Here is a 20,248-nt window from a genome sequence, read left to right as displayed (position 1 = left end):
TGTTCCCGTGAGGAACCAATGTTCCTGTGTAACATTAGGCTCTCAGATTCTGAAGAGGCACTCACAAAAATGCAGTTTAATGGCACTGGATGGAAAAGAAGCTAAATCTTACCAGTGATTCCAGTTTTGACTGTTTCCAGGCTACCAGGCTACAGAGTTACTCTAAGTTACATAAGCTTATCTAATATTATTATCTAAGAAGTGCTAAGTGTGATATTTTACTTAGTTCTCAACATAGTAACCTCAAGTTTTTAGTATTTGTGGATGGAATGGCACTTGAGTGTAATTTAGTTTGCATTAATGTTAATTCTGTATTTCCTGTAATTCTTCTATTTTCTTCCCTTTCATGTTGTCAGTTTTGCCAGAGGCAGTCATGGTGTAATAGACAGATACAGCTATTTCTAATGATCAAGGCTGTTCAGATGAGCATTAGAGTTTTGTTCATTTCAAATTTCTGACAGTTTATTAACATTTATCACTTGGATGAACCAGACATTTTAGTCGGTATAGAATTTCTATATAAATTCATCTCCGTTCCTTGCCAGGCGAGCAAAGGTTAGCAGTGAGCAGATAACACAGCTTAATGAGGTCAAATCAAGCTGATTCATGATCACTATGGAGAAAAATATCCTCCTGGGGAAAATACTTGTGCTGAAAAATCCCATAAACCAAACCACTTGTTTATCTGTCATTCCCACAGAGATAGTAATGTAATTACTCTCATAATTATCTTCATTAGTGTCAGGAATTATCTGCGATTCATTTCTCTGCTCTGAGTATGTTTGTTTATTTGCTGATTTTTGTCTCAGATTTAGCCAACAGAACTAAGAATCGTGTGTTTGTGAAGCCATGCAGCAGACATCTGTGATGCACTGCTCTGACATTCTCTCTGCTGAAATATGGATTGCTGTCTTTCAGTTCCAGCATCCCTGTGCTCATTCCCTGACATCTGCCCTTCATTACATGGCTCCCGTGCGGCCGAGACGACAGATTGTCTATCCTCTGCAAGAGCTTGGCGTGAGCGCTCCATCGGAGCAAGTCTCCAAGGATCAGGTGGGTAACAGCAGTGGCAGCAGGCGGGAGGCACAGTGCCAGCTCGTGCAGGACCTGGCAGATGGGCTGGCATTAACCTCCCAGTGCTCACGGGCTGCTCCTTAATTACAGCAGCCGCGCTGGCTGCCCGATCCCCATCCCGCTCTGCTGCCACGCCCGGCACACGCGGCAGCCGCTGGAGCAGAGCCCTTCCCGCTCCGCTGCCCACCATGGCAGCGCTTTGTCATGGCCTCCCAGCGTCTTCTAAATGCTCTGCCTGCTGCTGAGCCCTTGCTCCTGCTGGCTTCATTTAGGTGTCGTGCTCTGCAAGTGGAAGAAAGAGTCAACAGCATGACATTGTCTTTCTGTAGAGATTGTTTTGGTACATTTTATTTTTCAGTCCCAAAGTCAGGTTTCTTCCATGCATGACACCCTTAAAACACCAAGTGATTTAACAGCAAAGGAAAAGGTTGTTTTCACTAGCAAATGGTTTACTTGCACAGAACTGGTGCAGCCTGGAGGTTCTAAATGAAAAGTCTCTTTAAATTTCATTTCTTAAATAACTTGCACCCCATTTTCTTACGTTTTTTAAGTAACTAAAATTTGGCGTGAAGGTGATTCCTCAAACAAGTAACTAGTGAAGCTGAAATATTAGGAAAAACACGATTAGTGATGGATTCTCTCAGTAGGTAGTCGTAATTTTGTGGAGAAACATAATTAGGGAGCTTTATGTCTGTCTACTAACTTCCAGTTGGCTGAGATGGGCTTCCATATAATATTTTTAGAGCTGTCCTTTTCTCAGTTAGGCAGTAGGTTTTGGCACCTAAAACTCTTAATTAGGCAGCAGCTGGCAAAGCGAAATCCAGAACATGGCTAAGGCTGTTGGTTTGGGTTTGGCTTTGTTCAACAGTCTTCCCTTCACATGCACGTCCCTGCCTTTCTCTTCTCTGCAGAATGAACTCTGATGCTTTTCTTTAAACTGCTTCTTATTCCTAATCTCTAAAGTGATTGTTCTCTTCCTAAAAGGGCTTATTTTTGCATTTTTGTTGAAGCTGGAAAATCACAGACATCCTGTGTTTGAAAATTTGCAAATCTTTTCTCTGCTCATGTTCTTCCTGAGGTTTTCTGAGCTTCTCTGTAGTTAGTGGCATAATGGTTAGAAATCTCAGATTCAGATTTCTATTTAATAGAATGTGTGAAATTTTTGCTAAGAAGTTAAACTGGAAAAACCCCAACTCAAGGCCAGCCAAGTATCCATGCATCTGCCTCTGCATGAATTATAGATTGTTGACAGACTGTGCTCTATCAGAATGGACATCTGGGGCTAAGTGCTGGGTCGTAACTTGAGGATAAAGCTAGTCTGCTGCTGCTGCTGGCTTCTCTGAAATACCAAGAACTTGAAACCATGTAAAGCTAAATTGACTCTTCTGCAGAGTGAATGAAGCGACCTTTGGCCACTCTACGTTGGGAAGCTGTGTAACATAAGGAGCAGGCTGCCATGGGAAACTGAGTGTACTCATGAGTAAGGAGGTGGTGCTGCTTTTAGACCTTGGGTTGCAGCCAGGCACAAGACACTTGCCCTCTCTCTGCTCAGATGCCTCATAAAGGAAGATTGATCCCCATCAATGATCTTGCACTACCTTGCCAAATACTGTGCTGAAGTTACAAATAAATTGAGGTGTCTTATAAATTAATATAACAGAGTTTCAGAAGGCACAATATTATCTTTCTGCCTTTTTGTAGAGATTAAAAGTCTTCTCAGAGCTACTGTAAGCAGTAAGGTGCAATCTGTGAGGCAGAGAAGAACCTGTCTCACCAAGGAGGTAAATGTGCTAGCTCTGCAGAATGGAAAGCCTGAGAAGTGTCACCTTATGAAATACAGTGAGCCAAGGTGAAACACATTTTGGTTGTAGAAGATGCTAATGGTCTGGGAAGTGAGGGAAAAAGGACATGGGAGAACAACATTGTGAGGAAACTGTGGAGAAGAGAGGGTGAAAGGTAGTCTGGAGTAAGAATTGGTGAGAAGATGTCTGAGGCCAGCACCTGCAGAGGAGTAAGGAGAAAATGTCTCCTATCATCTTTGTTTTGGTGGTTTCAAATGAGATCAGGGCAGGATCTTGTGAGATGTTTAGACTGGGCAAGCAGGGATTCCAGGCATTTGAGACCACTTCTCATTTCTTTATCCCATGTCTCTATCCCAGCTCACCAAGCTGGTTTAAACCCAAGGGAGCATTGCCCTCTCCTATTTGAAAGCAGCTCCTCTAGAGGTGAATCTGTGCCCACTTTGTTCCCCTGAGCTGGAGGGCAGGTTATCACTGTAATTGCTGCTTTAGAGTGCTCTGCAGTTGTGGCAGGAACTACAGGATGAGGATTGTAAATGCAAGTTGATTTCAGAAATGTAAAATTTTCATTGATTGCCTGCCCTAATTGGTTGCTTGAGTATCTGTTGCTGGTAATGGGGATAATTGTGGTGATATTCTTGCTTTGATACCCACAAGATGCCCCTTGATATCTAGTAATCAACAAATCAACATCTGCCTCTCATCTGCTGCTTCTTCAGTTGCCTTCCTCTTGTTCCAGCCCTTCTTGAGCTCTTACTCCCCTTTTCTAGCTGCATAGTGTCTTTTTTGCCCAGTAAGAGCTTGGGGCTGAGCAGCTCAGCAGTTCTGTGTGGGGGCACAGCTCCTGATTTGTGTGTGGATGTCTGGGGGCTGTCAGCAGCTCTGAATCTCAGCAAGTGTGGGTGGGAGCCCTGGAGCTCTGTCAGTCATTGTCTCCCCAGGACATTCCAGCCTGCTTAGGGCACAAAGGGAATTCACTCATACAGATCCAGGGCATGCACAGGCTCTTTCCTACTTCCTTCTTCCAAAACCAGAAGAGAAACCATCTATCTAAACCACAGGAGCTCTGCTCTCAACTAATTCCTGAGCACTGCCAGTCCACATGGATCTCGTCTGTGCTGGAGAGGTGCTTTTCCTGCAGGTCTGGATCAGCTGAGCACAGTGTGTGGTAACTTGTTCATGTTGTCCGTCTGTCAACTTTCTCTATTTTCCTGTGGTGTCTGGAAAAACCACCAAAGGGGAAGTGCCATGTGTTGCTCTCCCATGGATTCCTGGCCTGCTCCCTCCTGTCTCATGCAGGGAGCATGAGCTGTTTCTTGTGGTTTTAAAGGAAGCATAGATCCTTCCTCCTTCTCTCTGGCAGCACTAGATGTCAGCTGGAGAAAGGTACTCCTAAACTCCAGGAACTTGCCCTATGACTCCATAGCCAGCTGTTACCTGTGTGGCCATTTACCTGCAGTTCTCCACTCACCCTGTTCTCTCCAGGCCCTTGTGGCATTTCCCCTGGTTCAGTCTTGTTTCTGGTTTGAGACAGGCTTTTGGTGTGTGTTGTGACTTATTGCTAAAATGACTATGACTCCAGAGAAATACAGAGCATAGGAGCTCTCCCTGCTTCTCCCCTATTTGCCACCCTTTTCATTAATGCTTTGCTGTAGGTTTTAAGGCTATCACACGTTTTTTCACTTATTCTCTTAAACCACAGTTCTGTGCTGCTTCATCTTTGCCTCAAACCCCGTCACCCCCAAGCAGTGGCTCAATTTCCTGAAGGGCTGTAAATTCTTCCTTACTTTGAGATGGGAAGTACATTTGGAAATGTATTTTGCTGCTGATTTTGTGTGTCTGTTCCTACTGAACTCCGTCTCTCATTGCTCTGCTGGAGAGATTTGGGTAAATTGGGTAAGACTAGTCTGAGAAGGCACAAAACAGGAGATGTTAAACTTGCCTCCCATTAAGTCCTGCAGCCCTCTGGAATGACACAGTTGATGATTTGCATCTGGTCTTGAGGTGTCCAGATTTTAGGATACCTGTTGAGCAGCAAGTGTGGCAGAGGTGCCACATCCTGGCTTAGAATTGCATCGGCCACACATCTGCTCTTCTGGGGTTCAGGGCACAGACCTGACAGAGCTCCTGCCTACTCATTAGATCAAACACTTTGTACAGCTGTGCCAGAGCAAAAGGAAATCTCTAATTTTTGTATTCTGGATCAGCAACCAGTGCTGGAGTGCCAACTGGCAGGAGATCCAAAGATCCAAACTCTTAATTCCCTCAGTGTTAAAACAGGTTCGATTATTATTCTGGTTTGCACATCTGTCAGTCACTGCAGTCATGTTACATGAAAAACAGTTGGTTTCAACAGAATCCTGAATATCTTATAAAGTGCTCCTGGCCTTCACGATGCATGTCATTATTGGTGGAGTAGAAAGCTATAGGTAATGAAATAATTCTTAATTATTTCTTCATAAATAAACAATTTATAAACTTGTTTGCTTTCTCACCATCTGGGAGCATTCTGTTCTCCATCTGCTTCATGTAATTATCAATGTAAGGGAAGAATAGGTGATATAATTAACAAGAATAACTGATCCACAATGAAGAACAAAAATGGCACACATCTGTTGAATTATTTCCTTGTTTTTGCCCTTTTATTATTTTTCATGCTATTGGGTTTATTATGTTTTTATTTCATGGCTGCATTCAAGCTGTCAGGCTCTATTGCACCGTTTAGAATTGTTTTTCCTGCTCCAGCTCATAAAAAGACAGAACAGTTGCTGAAGCCCATGAAGTGTTGTATAAATTTAGTTAGTTCAGTGTGAGGTTCAAATAGAAAATGGAGGCCAAGGCACTGTAAAGTCAACAGTTTCCAGGGCAGTGTGGTGGTATTTCTGTGTTTTTGTCTGATTCCATGATGATGGTTATGGTAAAGGCTATGAGTAAATGGCCTGAGAGCAGTTTAAAATAATAATTAAAACAAGAACATGAGAGGAAAATACATCCTTGCTTTTAGATTCATCCTAGGACTAGTTCCATTGCAGTGTATGTTCACAACTGCATACTCAAATGTGAATGTAGGAGCCATCCTGGAGGATTCTCTGTTCTCTGAGCTTTTAATGTCCATTATAAAATTGCAGGACTTTAAAAGAGTATATATTTACCTTGCTTTGTAAAAAGAAAAGGAGAAATTAACTATCAGGTAAAAACAGAAAAAAAAAATCTGAAATGTTTTTGAACTTGACAAACTTTCTCTTCTGGGGAAGCTTGTTTAAAAACAAAAATGAAACTGATCTATAGGAGTGTCTCTATAGAAAACTCATCCCTAGATGCTGGTGTCCCCTCCAACAAACTCCCGGGGCTCCACTTTATTTACTTACTCTCTGTGGCTTCTACTTTCTGGTGTTTAGACCTGTTCATTACCAGCTGTCTGAACCTTTCATTAGTGTCCAGACTGTGCACAAGCCTTTACCTTGACCTCTGCAGGCAAAGGAACAGAAAGGACTCAGAACTGATTATTTGACTGTTATCAACACCTTCCTGTCCAGTCCCAGCCAGTCCACAGTGTACAGCCTGAAAATTTTAGTTCAGTTGTATTCAAAGGTAATAAAAACAAGGACTTAAAATTTTAAAACATGGGGGACAGGCTGCTCACAGAGACTGCCACAGAACAATCTGTTCTGAGCAAAAGTTCTCTGCAGCTGAGAGTGCAAACTGCATGGTTTGTCACCTTATGTGTCCAGAGAAAAATGTCAAGAAGGTGGAGAGGGAGAGGCACAAGTTCTGTGAAGCAGCAGAGCCTCTGCTTTGAAGTGTATGCCCATCCTGGGCACTGGCCATTCCCTGTTCTGGTCTGCAGGCACAACCACAGGAACAGCCAACTCTGCTCCTAGAAGTGCTTCTGGAACAGCAGTGCCTGAGGTAACACAGGGGAAGCAGTCACTGCTGTTTTACCCTCTGTCTGCCTTGGAGCTGAGTCTGTGCTAGCTTGGTAGAATACCTGTAGCAAATAAAGGTTGTTTCTGGCAGTTTCAGTTCTATTTATTGTAGTTGAAGCACTGGAATGTACTGAATATTGGTAAAACACGGAAGGTTTTTCAGGGTTTGGGGTTTATTTTCATCATTAGGCCTCTACTAAGATAAAAAGCAAATATAGCAGAGAGCTTAGGGAGGATGGGCAAGAGAATTCCCTGCATTTTAAATATCAAGGCTCATGTATCAAAGTTAAAACAGCAGAGTTCCTTTGTGTTACAATTTGTGTGTGGACACTGGGATTACAAACAAAGGCTTGCTGTGGATAGTTTTCACTTAACCAGGGGAGTAGTATTAATTTTTAAAGTGTAACTGTTGCTTAAGATGTTCATGTGCTTGAATAATGAATTTTTAATGCTTTTTGTAGTATGTGCATGGATGAAAATCCATTATTTATTGTTCTTCCCCTTGACTGGTGAAGGTGATGGTTTTATGGCACCAGTAGGCACACAAACAGGCGTTCTGAAGTGACTCTGATAACAAATTTCCTCACTGTAAATGTCAGTGGGGTTTGTGCAATGCTGCCATTACATTTTGTTTGGAAGGCTGAGTGTCACACCGTTGTGGGAGGCACCAGATGGCATCATTAACAGGAATGTTTACCACTTATGTGCATGTGTGAAATTAAAAGTAAGATGACCTATCTTTGTTTTGAAAGCATGGTGTCAGTGCTGTACAGGTGTTAATGACATTTGCAGTAAACTGAAATAGGCACTTCTGCTTAGAAACAGGTCAGACTTGGCTTAAAGCTTTTTCAAAGCTGTTTGTTAGATTGATAAATCCAGTTTATAAGGAGGAAACAGATATTTTTGCCACAAAAGGTAATGTTTACCATTAAAAAGTGGAGAAGTATGTCTGCTTTCACTAAAACATGATTTTCTGACCCTACAAATCAATCTCCCTTCATAATCTAGGCTATTATTTGTTACCTCATGTCCATTATTTTCAGTATGAAATGTTAAGATTTTTATTCTGTTTTTTTCAAGCTTTTCACTTCATACCTCTCTTATGTTTTTCAATGAGTTCAGTATGTTTGAATTGCTGCCTCTGTTGCCTTGAGTCTGTACATGAGGTGCCTGTGCTTTCTCTTGCTCTGGTTCCACTCTGTCGCTGGTGTGTGGGCAGCTGCCTCTGCAGGCTGGCTCAGTGTGCCCAGAGACCAGTGCAAGCTGCCCCTTGTCTGCTGCTCCTGTGCTCAGCCCAGGAGGGTCCTTGTTGGGCTCCTTTCCCCAGGGACTGCCAGGCATGCTTCTGTCTCAGAGGGATGTGGAGCTAATGGAGTCAGTCCTTGGCCAAAGCCCAAGTTTGTATTTGCCACTCTCTTTCCTCCTGCCTTGAAGAATAAGTCATAGAGAGATGACCTGGGAAGCAATAGCTGCTGTCAGAGGACTGGAGCCAGCCATGTGCATTACCCCCTTGCCAGCTTCAATGCTTTGATTGAATTCCTGTGCCTTCCCTTTCTTCCCAGAAGAACAGGGGAGAACTGACCTCTCTGAAAGTGGCGCCATTCTGAGTTCATTTCTTTGAAGCAGAGCAGCAAGCAGTAGTCAGGTCCTTACGGGAGTGTGAACTGCCCAGCTCTCTTTGGGCTGGGGATCCAAATGTCAGTGCTCAAAGGGAAAAAGAGCATCATTTTACCATGGTAACAGTGGCTCTGTGAGGAAATTAAATAGATGTGTCCATGCTCTGCTCTCTTCTGCTGTTGGTTGGAGTCGAGCAGGAAATCCCTGGTTTCATATGGAGCCATAGGGACTGGCATATGGTTGATCATGAATATAGAGGTGGTGTTTTCCAGAAGTTGAAGATCAGCATTTACCCACAAAGGCATAATAATGGTGTAATTATACTGACTTCAGTCATAAAGGCTTTGGGCATCTGTGGATGGAAATATTCTGTAAAGGTGAGCTGTTATCTGTCTGAGCCACAGTTCCTAAAAATGAGTTCTTTGATGAAGACAAAACAATTAAGGCTGCACTCTTCATCACTGTTTCTTTTACTTCTGTTTCTGGTGTTAGTGTAAATCTGCGAATGCTTGGAAACAGTTTTTGAAAACATGTTTGCAGAGATTTCTAATGAGGCTTTTTGGAATGTAGCTAGTATTTGGAAAACAATTCCTAATGCAGGCTGGAAAAGCATGCATTTTCCAATCAGTCTTGTTCATATTGTCTTGGTAAACATTGATGTTTCTTTTTTTAACTTGTGGTTCAAATGGAGCTTGAAATTAAAATAGCTCTGTTTGCTCACCTTCTTGTTTGCCTGTCACTGTTGCTGAGCTCAGCACTACTCTGCTAACAGGTTTGTTAATTGCTTTCACTGCTTCTGATGGATTTTGCAGTAACAGTTCAGATCATGTGGATCCTCTAGAGCAGTAACAATCACTGGGATTTCTCAGTAACAAGTGTTAAAGTAAAACAAAAGCACTGCAGGCAGATGTAGAACCCCACAAGCCAGTGCTGGGAGGGCCCCTCCAAGCAGTAGTGAGGGATCAGTGAAGGTGCCAAGAACATAACAAATGAGGCTGCCCTGTGTTTGCCATGCAGTGCCCCGAGCAGCCCTTCTGAATGTGGACCACTGCTAGGTACTTGAACTGCAGCCAACACTTCAGTGCATTTAGCTGGGCAAAGTCCAAGTCCTCAGGGGCTAATAAAGTCAAGTCTAAGTTTAGTGGTCAGTGTTGATGGCCTTAAAGGTCTTTTCCAAATGAAAGGATTGTGTGATGCTGCAAGTTCTGCAGCATTATGGAGCCTTTGCATGAGGAGTCCCAGAGAGGACTGCAGCAGCTCTGACACACTACTGAGTGTTACTGGGATAGACTTTCCAGTGCCCAGTTCAGAACACAGTGCTGTTTTCTTCCTGTCAGGGCTGAAATACTTAATCTAAATTTTTGGTTTTGTATTTTTGGGTGTTCAATTTCCATGGTTTTGTTTGTTACAATGAAGCTAATGTAAACCCTGACTTATTGTAGAACAATTATTATAAATATATGTTGAAAACCTATAGTTATCCCAAGGTCCAATGTTTAAAATCAGAACTAAAAGGAGCCTCAAAATATTCTGGATGTGAGTTTGTACCATCAACATCTAATATAAAATCATGGATAAATGTACCATGAATCCATTCCCAAGGCATGTGCAAAGCAAACAGAAAAGCTGGACGTGAAGCTCTATGTGGTTGGAAAGTGCAAAGGAAATAATGTGTTTGCTGAAACCTAATCAATATTTCATGACTCTTTTTCCATTGGTTGCTTGGGATAGAAGGATGTGTGAATTCTGGATGCCATGGATTAATCCTGCTCTGGCCCATATTGTGTTGTGAAATTGTAAGTGAAAGCCATGGTTCCATGCAGGGTGTGTGCTGTCAGTGTCTGGGGGCTGCATCAGTGTTTTAACAAGGTCCAGTGGGAAGGCTCAGAGTGATGGCACTGGCTATGTGCAGGAATAGCTCCATGGGCTGATGCCAAAGGGCCACACCTGCCAGCTCCTCTGTCCCTCTACACCTCTGAACAACATAGGGGGTAGGGGTGCCTGTACCCCAAATAATCATTTGATAACCAAAGAAAATCCTCCTTTCTCCATATGCCTTTTCTACCAATGGCAATTAATGCTTTTTCCCTCGCATTAGTTAATGATTGCTGGTTTATTTAATAGATTGGATACAAAACAAACATGTTAGTTTGCTATTGACCTATCAGTTATGATGTCTCATTACCCCTCTGGAGAGCACAGGTAGCTGTTTGTCGTGATATTTTGTTAAAATAGGTGGTATTGTGGGACCAGTCCACCTAATTCCTCATTCCCTGGGGCTCTTTAGTGTACTTAGCTGTAGAAAGGTGATTTCTGGAGCATGACAGCTGTTGGTGCTGGGGCTGTTGTGTGGGGAACAAACCAGGTTATATTCTGCTTGTAGGCTGCCTTTGTGTCACTGATGCAGGAGCCGTTTTGTAAATTAGACAACTCTTTCCAGGGAAATTGTATTCCTGCTTTCATTACTGCAGTGCATTAAAATAAACCACCAGCACAACAGCAGAAGGAGATGTTTGAGCTTGGTATTGCCTTGAGGGTTGGTTTGTTTGCTACTGGTATTCCTGCCTGTTTTCATGGATTGGGTACATTTCTTTTCATGGTTTTTACCATTTTATTAATTTATTAAGAGCTGCATTTCAACACAAATATCACTTAAACATTTTTCCTCCAGAAGGAGGAAAACTCTTGCTTTTCAGTTGCAAGTCAGTGTGTGCAGCAAAAAACCAGCCTGTCAGAATTTCTATCTGCCAATCCCAGGAATGTGGATACTGAGGTGAGGATGCAGAGTCCTCCATGGCTGATTGTAGGACTGGGAGAGCTCCACACATGTCAGCATTGGCAGAGCAACAGCTCCTGTAGCTTGGGCATAACCATTTTGCATGTTGTAAGAAACACAGTCTGAGTTTGATTTTAACTGATGGGGGATATCTGTAATACTTGGCACTGGTTCTTCTTGTTTCCTAAATCTCTTCTAAAGATGTACACTTGCAGGGAAATACAAAGGGCTTTTTCATCTTCTGAAATGTGGAAATGTTACAGGTGTAGTCTGTTTTATTTAATTCATGATTAAAACCCTTTTTGCTGGTGGATCCTTGTGTTAAGGTGTGTTCAACCATTTCAAGAGCACTGGCTTTAAATGGGATAATGGAGGTTCTCTGTAGGGACTTGCCTGTGTCCTGTGCAAACCTGGTTTGGAGTAGTAGGATGGTTCTGTCCCTCACCCAGGCATTCTTCACTGTCGGCCTGTGCTGGCGGCCACACAGCTGGCCACCATTAAGCAGCCATCCTGGGCTGGCATACCTTTTGAGATATCTTCTGGAATTTTCCCAGGGCAGTCCAGTCCCTGAGATGAATCTAGCTCACCACTGGATGTCATCGTTGCACTGTGGTGAACTGCAGCTCAAAGAACATTTATCTGGCCGTAAAAAATAATGTTGCCTGACCAAAGGTGACATTTAATTTTGCCACATTCTGACTGACTTGCTGTGCAGTCATGACATTGGGCAGGGAATTGATCCATAATGCTTCCTTAAGGGAGCTGGACAGCACTCTAGTGAGTTATACAGTGTAGCGGGGCTGTGCTGAAACCTCAGCTGTGGAGCTCTACCAGACATGGTAGAGACATGGCATTAAAGACCTCTTGGGGATCTCAGTGTGCTATGTACTTATTGAGAAGGCCCATGTAATTACCACAGCTTTTAAAGAAAGTACTCTTCATTGAGTGAGTTCCTCTGTCAGCTGATATATAGAGAATATATTTCTACTGTACTTCTATAGGAGGAATTTAGAGGACTTAATTTTACTGTGCTGTCTCCAATTTGTAGTAGAGTAAAACCTGTTAGAAGCCTTAGATTGCTTCCTTCTTGAGTGCCACAGCAGGAATTTATAGAAGTGTCTGACAAATAACAAAAGTGGCTCCATTTTGTATTGGTCTTCCCAGTGCATTTATGAACCTGCAGTTACCCATTCTGTGAAATGGGAATATAGGCAACCCGTAGCAGTAGGAAAAATGCAAAGTGTGTTGTACTGTGAGATGGAAAGTATTTCCTTGTCTTTCATCAGAAATTTGAAAGCTAAATATAGTCAAGGTGAAAAAAACCCCAACCTGTCAAATGCAATATCTCTTGTCTCTTAGCTGTGTATTTGTTTTGAGAATCTCTGTTAGGTAGTGAGACCCAGAGACACATGGAAAAAACCCACATGGAGTTTATTCCCCTAGCCAGAATGTGCATGAAGTGATGTGGAAGCTCAGATTAGTAACTACCAACATGATAGTAAGATTTATGACTGGAGTACTGGTCCCAGTGGCATTGAGCTTTCCTTTTACTTGTGTGGCAACCTGGCTTTCCAGGTAGCTGCTCTGTACTTAAGAAAAGAGAGTGATAATTTTGGAAAGGGAGTTTTAAATTAAACACAAAACCACTCAAAACATAAGTTCCTAATTAATTTGCAAGTAAAACCATTTCCATAAATAAACCAGCAAGAGTAAAAACTGCTCTAGGAGGTATAAAAATGGCCTTAGCAGTATGTAAATACAAGTTCTTGAGGTGTTTGATAAATGGCAGTGAGTGATAGCAGAGGCAGTGTTTTGTCCTCTCCTGCAAGGATTAGAGAGCATCTTACTCAGGAGAAACCAGACCATTCAGCTCTTGTAATTTTCTGTGACCTATTAAACATGCACATATTCCTCATATTTTAGTACCACTTATCTGGTGCTGTGCACAGAAAAATGGTATTAGTCATGTCAGTGAGCCATAAGAAGTTTTGTGTGAATGCAAGGTAATGCATCACTGAGAGTTTAATGATTCCTAGCAGGCTTTAACTGTTTTTTAAATGCATTTCTATGTCTTATGTATTTTTTAACAGCTGAAATATTCTTTGAACCACATAAATCGAAAGCTGGTGCTGGAATCAAAAGTGTGTATCAACACTAGAATTGTGGTTGTTGGTGCATCTGATGTTGGAATCTCTTTTCTGGAAACACTGATTTTTTGGTAAGTTTTTAATTTTATTTCCTTTGCTGAAGAGGATGTGCTCCCTTTTGTATGAAGGGGGTTGTTTCTTACATTTAATGCATTCCTTGAGTCTTTCTCATTGTACTGGGTGTTAAATGTCTGAGCACGTGTGGATGGGAGAGATGGGTGCTGGCATCCTGGATGCCTTGGGACTCACAGGATTCCAAGCAACTCGTGGACCCTTTAAGGTGAAGGCATGCTGAAAATGTGTGTTGAAAACACCTAGAGTTGCTTTGGCCATTGTTCTTAAACTGCAGTCTTGTGAGGGGAGGTGGAGTCAATGGCACCAAGCAGTATTGTCCTTTAAAGCCAGTTGTCCCTGGTGGAATTCCAAACCTGTCTGAATCCCCCTTTCCCTAAGTCTAAGGCAGGGAAACCTATGGATGAGTTCTGCTGTTTAACAGCCTTTCCAACCACAAGGACAGAGTGCTCTCTCTGATGTCTCACTGTTGTACTCCCCAGGGGCTTACTGGGCAGTCAGACTGTGAGAATGCAGTTCCTTTGATGCAGAGTTTAATCACACATACTAAAAGACATGTAGAAATGAATATAAAATTCAAAATCTGAACATGATTCTTACAAGATGCAACAAGAACAAAGAGAGTTGTCTGGTGCTTTTATGAGGGATGGAGAATGGAAAATTCTGCCTTTTTTTTTTTTTCAGTTAAGCCAGGAGTTTGTATTTCTACAACAACCATTGATAACATCACAAATGATATTTTCAATACATCAAGAGAGAAATAAGTTTAAGTGCTTTATAGATGATGTATTGCTGGAGCAGTGTAGAAGAAAATTTCTGCTTCTTGCCCTTCTCTTAGTTCTTGAGTTCTGTAAGGCATCCCATTTCAAGGTAAATAGTTTCCCCTCATCTTCTTGCTCTCAGCACCTTTTAGCTTTCAGTTCCACCCCAAATTCAGTTAAACCTGACCTTTAGAGCTGAGTCTGTCTATAGTGAACAGGCCTTTGCAGGTGTTGCCCTCGGAGCTCCCTTGGTCGAGCCTTTGCATCCAGGGCTTGAATTTGAACCAAACTGTGGCAAAGTTGCTGCAGGATACATCCTCCTTGAGCTTGTTTTGGCACCCAGCCTCAGACATGGGGTGCTGCTTGGAGAGCCACAGAGCCAGCACTTAGTGTAGTGTCACAAAATTTATATTAATAGAGGGATAAATTTGCAAAAGATTAGGTTTTAATTTTCACATCAGCTGCAAATAGCCTCCTGATCAGTGTGAAGGCCTTTTAAAACAATTTAGTTTAATTTACTCATAATTTTCTAATATTCCCTGCAAAGGTTACATGCACTAAAAATAGCTGGACTGAATCAATTTGTGAGCCCTAATCCTTAAAAAGAGGAAGTAGTTTTCTCATCATTATTCTTCATACTTAATTATTTTACATTACCAGTCACCATGGAAACACATAAATGTAATTCACTTACTGATGTGGCAATTATTGGAACTCGATCTTGCAAGTGTTTTCAACTTCTTAGAGACTGAAGAGATCCATTTTTCATTAAGCAGAGAAATGACCCTGAGAGTGAGCTCTGCTGCCCTGTGGCAGGACACCTCCCGCTGTGCCATGGGCAGCACATCCCAGGGTGCAGTGCCACAGAGCCATGGCACCACTGCTCACCCACCCAAACTCCAAAGGAGCTTTAGACTTTTCCATGCTGCATGTGCTGGTATATGTTTTCAGCTGTAGAGCTGCTTTTCTTGAGGATGCACAGGGATTTTTTGGGTTTTTTTGCTGGAGGGCCAGGTGCCCAGTGGAGGCAGCAGTGCTGCAGTAGCAGGGGCAGACCCGTGGCCTGGCCAGCTCTTGGTGTGACAGCAGCTCTGGGGGTGCAGGTGTGACAGTGGGTGGGTTCTTATTTGTTTGGTTGGTTTTGTTTTGGTTTTTTTTTTCCTTCATTCCTTTGCTGGGTTCAAAGGGATGGGCAGGGCAGCAGGGTTAGACCAGAAGGACATAGGGTTACAAACCCCAATGTTTCTACTTAATCCCAATGCCCAGTTCTTGGAGCAGAATGCAGGGATGGAAGTGTGGCTTAAGGATCGTGGAGCTTGCTCCCAGCTCTTGTCGCTGGTTCCAGTGCAGGGAACCCATTGGTTTTTATCCACGTCTTTGCATATAGCTGTGGAAATTACTATTGTCTTTGATTACAGGGAAAACCATATTTAATCTGTGGTCTTGAAATCCAAACCCTGATGCATACAATGACTTCTTCTCTGAGGACATTTGAATTTACAGAACATGCTCCATCAGATAGCCATAAATGAATGGTGCCTAAAATCACAATATATAATGTGAAATTGTTATGAAATTTATTTCCTTCTCCCTATGGGCACATGAAAATAATTATTGCATTTAAGAACCAGACGGAATTAAGTACATTTTTATCAAAGGCCTGATTTTTTTTCTCAAAAGTAGAATTGGAATCCAGCACAGTAAGCCTGAGTTTTTTACTGCAGGACAGTGTCTCCTGCTGGGAGCTTGGGGTACCCAGGATCAGCTCCGAGGTGGCAGGGTTTGAACAGGGTTCCTGTCAGAGCCCGTTATCTGGCAGCACTGGGGCACACAATATCCCACACATCTGGCCTGTTTGGCTGTAGTTAGCATAATGCTTGATCGTTAATTAGGCTTTTTATCTTTGCATTTGTCTGGGAACATCTGCAGCCTTCCATGTTGCCTGTCACTAATTAGTTGACTAATTAAATAGTTAGTGCTTACTTGCTGATCACAGAGCTAACATGCAATGAATGGGTTAGTGATGCCCACTGTTTTGTCCTGTCTTTGCCACATAAGCTGACACACATGTGCTTCCCTCTGCCTTCCCTTCAGAGCAAGGCGAGCCCAGGCCATGTGCTCAGTGTCACCGAGCTGCATCTCTCAGTCATTGTTGCCTTCCATCACTTCTGGTGAGCAGAGCTCAAGTTGTGACAGAGATAAATCAGATGGGTCAGAGCTGGCCTTGTCACACAGTCGGCGTCACAATGAACGCTGGCAGTGACTGATACAAGCCATAATCAGGGGGGAGAGGATGTGGGTCAGGAGCAGCCTCTGCCAGAAAGTGCAACTCAATTAGCATCAATATGGCCTCATTTTATAGTTACCATCTTGCTTTTGAGACTGTCTGCAGTTTTAAATAAGATTATTTCTACTTGAAATATTTGCCCTTGGAACATATGCAAACACGTCTCTGAGCCCAAACTGTTCTTTCACACTTGAAATTTGTAAGTATTTGTAGATTTTTTTTTTCTTGTTACTATTTATATTTGACTACTCCTTACTTCTTGGTGAGTATTAAAGCTGATCTTGGAAATAGTAGTTTTCTTATAAAAAGCCTGCTCAAAATTGGAATGAGTCACAAGGGTTTTTATAGAATGCTGGGCTGCATCCATCATCTCCTCCTGGTGACTCAGCAGGACATCCACAGCTCTGAGCCTGGTAACCTGGTGCCTCTGATTGATGCAGTTCAGAGCAAATACAGCAGCATTCCAAGTGCAAGCCCTGCACTGAGGTTCTCCAGCTGTCTGCTAAAGCTGTGGAGGAGATGTCACCACTTTCTCTTCTGTTCATTGGTTTGAAGTTTGTCCCCAGAGCTGTGGAGAAAGTGGAGTGCTGAGCCCTCCAGAGCAGTCTCCAGGCTGCCTGAGGGTTGGCTTGGAAGCACAGCAGACTGGGCAAACTGCTGCAGTGGAGAAAAAGTGACTTGTCTGACTAAGCTGGGATCCTTCTCAGTAGTGATTACTGTGGATTTGATTCCTGTTTGTGTGTGTGTTACTCACTGCAGCACTCGCACAGCAGTGGGTAAAGTGATGAAGTTTCTACTACACTTTAGTTTTACTGCCCAATTTATGGTACCTTTTGTTTGTGGGAAATGGTGTTGATGTCTCTCAGCTGTGGTTTGGAATCTGCAAGGTGATTAAACAGCAAGAGACTGTAACTGCCAAGGCCATCATCAGATATCCCTTGTTTTCTGTCTCGAAAAGTAATTGCCATTTTTGTAGAAAATGAAATGCTGGAACACTTGTGGAAGGGAAGTTGTAATTTTAGGAAGTGCTCTCACTGAAGCAGTGGTTGGATAATACTTTGATTAGGTCAGACTCAAAGCTAACTTAGATTTGGGATGGCAGGGCTGCCCTTGTGAATGCTGTAACTGTGGAAGGATATGGATGGGTCTGATTTAGCTGTATGTTTTCAGTTGGCAAGGAAAAGAGCTCTTTAGTTTTCCCTGCCCTGTTTCAGAGCAGCTCATACTGTAGAAACTTTGCCATGCTGGTTTTAGTAACCTAGATTTGGGAAATGCCACATATCTTGAGTGAATGCTCTAGTTTTTGTAAGCAAAACCAGCTTCTGGGAAGTGAGAGGTGACTGGAAGGGACAAAAGCAGTGAAGCCACAGGAGGGGGCTGAGGTGTTTCAGAGTAATGAGCTATAAGTATAAGGTGGATGGGAGTTCAAAAGAAGAAACTGAAAAAAGACATGTTTGGTAATGTTCAGCAAGAAATCAAGATTGTAGACTGATGTAAAGCCATCTAAAAAACTAGGAATTAATAAAGGAATTGGAAGGCAACAGAGTCAGAGTTGCTGGTGTTTTTAATTATATTGCCTAGGAAAAGGATCAGCACAGAGGATGAGAGACCAGCAATATAACCACAGTAAAAATAATCACAGAGAAGGAAATCTAGGGCTAATCACTTGAAGGGGGAAGAGTGAGAGGAGTAGACCTAGCAGGAGAATCCAAATTTAGCTGGAGAGGAACAGCTTCTAAGACAGGATTGCCCTGGGTTTGGCTGGGATAGTTAATTTGCTTTCTAGTAGCCATGTTTGGATTGAGTATGAGAATAATGTTGATAACTCACTGATGTAATTGTTACTAAGTAGTGAACCATCAAGTTCAAAGTTTGGTGAGAGACCCAGCTACCAGTGGTGGAGAGAGAAGCATTCCCAAGCATCCCTGAAGGGCATTAGTCAAAGGGTGAAGGAAATGTTCTTTAGCTCTTCAATGGATTCTTGGCTTTCATGGCCTGGGCTTAGAGGTTGCTCTTAGGATGACAGCATTTGATAAAATTACCAATAAACCTGGCAGGAAGTTTCTGAAAAAAAAAAAAAAAAAACAAAACCAAAAGCACTGTTTCATCAAAATAGAAGTTTTTGAAGGAAGCGTGTTGTTTTAATACCAGGAGGAAGCAGCTGGGGCATGATGAAATATTTGGCTGAGAGAGGAGGAGTTTTCATGGGCCAGGTTGTGTGGAAAGCCCCTCTTTGACCCTTGCATTGACAAGTGTCCCAGTAAACACTGTGCTGTTATCCCTTCTTTTGTTGAGCAAATTCATTCCCAATTTAAACACTTTTTCCTAAGGTCAATCCAAGGGAGAACTGCCCAATATTTGTTTACTGGTAGTTGAAGAGAGATGTCTTGGAAATGAACATCTGTTGGTCAGCAGTGAATCTGGAATCGTGCTGTAATTGATGCCCTCGGAGAAGGTTCTTGAGAAGAGGTGCTTTTGGTAGGTGTTGATACAAAAACAAACCCTTCTGCTGCTGCAGCTGCAGCTAAGTGTGGCTGTCTGGGGAGGCAGAGGCTGCAGAGGGAAAGGAAAACACTGGGGCTGGCAAAGGAATTCAGTGGAGAGACAGCATGGGAGCACATTGCTTGGGGAGGGGCTGCAAGCAAGGCTGTAGTACTGAGTAGCACATTTATCCTAGAGGGACAATCAAGTGAGGGGGGTTTCTTTCTAGATATTTGAATGGGCAACCTTAGTTAAGCTGTGTGAGTTTGGTGTAGAGCTTGGAAATCTGTTAGTATACCCTTTTCCTTTTGGAGAAGTGTCTTCTCCAACTTACATCCTGACTGCTGTGTTCTTGAAATGTTTTCTTAAAAAAAAGTCCTGCTTTGGATAAATTGTTACATTTGTGGGGGAAAGGAGACCTGTCTTCATCTGCCTTCTACAGTGAGTGTGACACCTGGACATGCTGAGTTCCTGTGCCTTGACCACAGGTTATGGCCTGATGGGACTCTAATCATCATCTCTGCTTCTGGGCTCTTTCCTTCCTGCAAAAATTTAGTGCTCCTTTTTTGTTTCAGGACAGAGAATTTTCTGATTTCAAAGTTTTGTTAATGCAAGACTTTATCACATCTTACTTTTCAGTGTTGAGTGAAGTCAGATTTTTTTTTTTTTTTACATTTTCAGAATGATCTTGAGCTGCCATTTTTATAAGGGCTCTGCTACAGTGAAGCTGAGGATCCAGTGTCATTAGGACTTTACTTTTGGATAGGTTATAATTTCAGATATTATTGTTTAAAGATTATGTACACAGGAGAACAGTTCACATAGTTACCAACTTTAGGAGACAGATAAAGCATTATCTTCTGTCACTCCTTTTAGTTTTTTTTTTGGTAACTGGGAAAATAATCTGATAAAATGCAAGATTTCAAATAAATTGAGATCTCGGGTTCATGGAGACTGCTTTGCTGCACTTTATTTTTTGTAAAAAAAGTGGTTTGACTTGTGATAATGAGGGGTTAAATGAAAGCAAGTAATTAAATTATTTGCTCAGGCAGTTTCCACCATCTAAGCCTCCATCATTATGCCACACACAGAAGGAAAAAAAAAAGCCCAGATAGAAAGACATCAGGCAAAAAAATCCAGCAAAATAAGCAAGGAATACTCTTAACAAATTGACAAACACCAGGATATATGTAAAAACTGTACTAAAACTTTTCTGTGTCCTTTTGATTATGCTCAATCAATTGGTAACCCTGTTTTATTTTGAGGACAAGAGTGTTGAGATTCTTTTTGTAGCTGTCCTCTAGAGCT

The 20,248-nt window shown here is 42.3% G+C and overlaps 1 protein-coding gene across 1 annotated transcript in view; it reads left to right on the top strand.

The window, feature by feature from the left end:
• Positions 1 to 20,248, top strand: part of CFAP61 (cilia and flagella associated protein 61) — an 89,271-nt gene that overhangs the window by 27,485 nt on the left and 41,538 nt on the right. Inside the window, exons 16-17 of the mRNA XM_050972031.1 lie at positions 919 to 1,053; positions 13,283 to 13,410. Of these exons, the coding sequence (XP_050827988.1) occupies positions 919 to 1,053; positions 13,283 to 13,410 (263 nt within the window). The remainder of the gene's footprint in view (positions 1 to 918; positions 1,054 to 13,282; positions 13,411 to 20,248) is intronic.

The sequence above is a fragment of the Serinus canaria genome, chromosome 3 (genome assembly GCF_022539315.1).
Source record: "Serinus canaria isolate serCan28SL12 chromosome 3, serCan2020, whole genome shotgun sequence".
Lineage (NCBI taxonomy): Eukaryota > Metazoa > Chordata > Aves > Passeriformes > Fringillidae > Serinus > Serinus canaria.
This window is presented reverse-complemented; position numbering and strand designations above follow the sequence as displayed.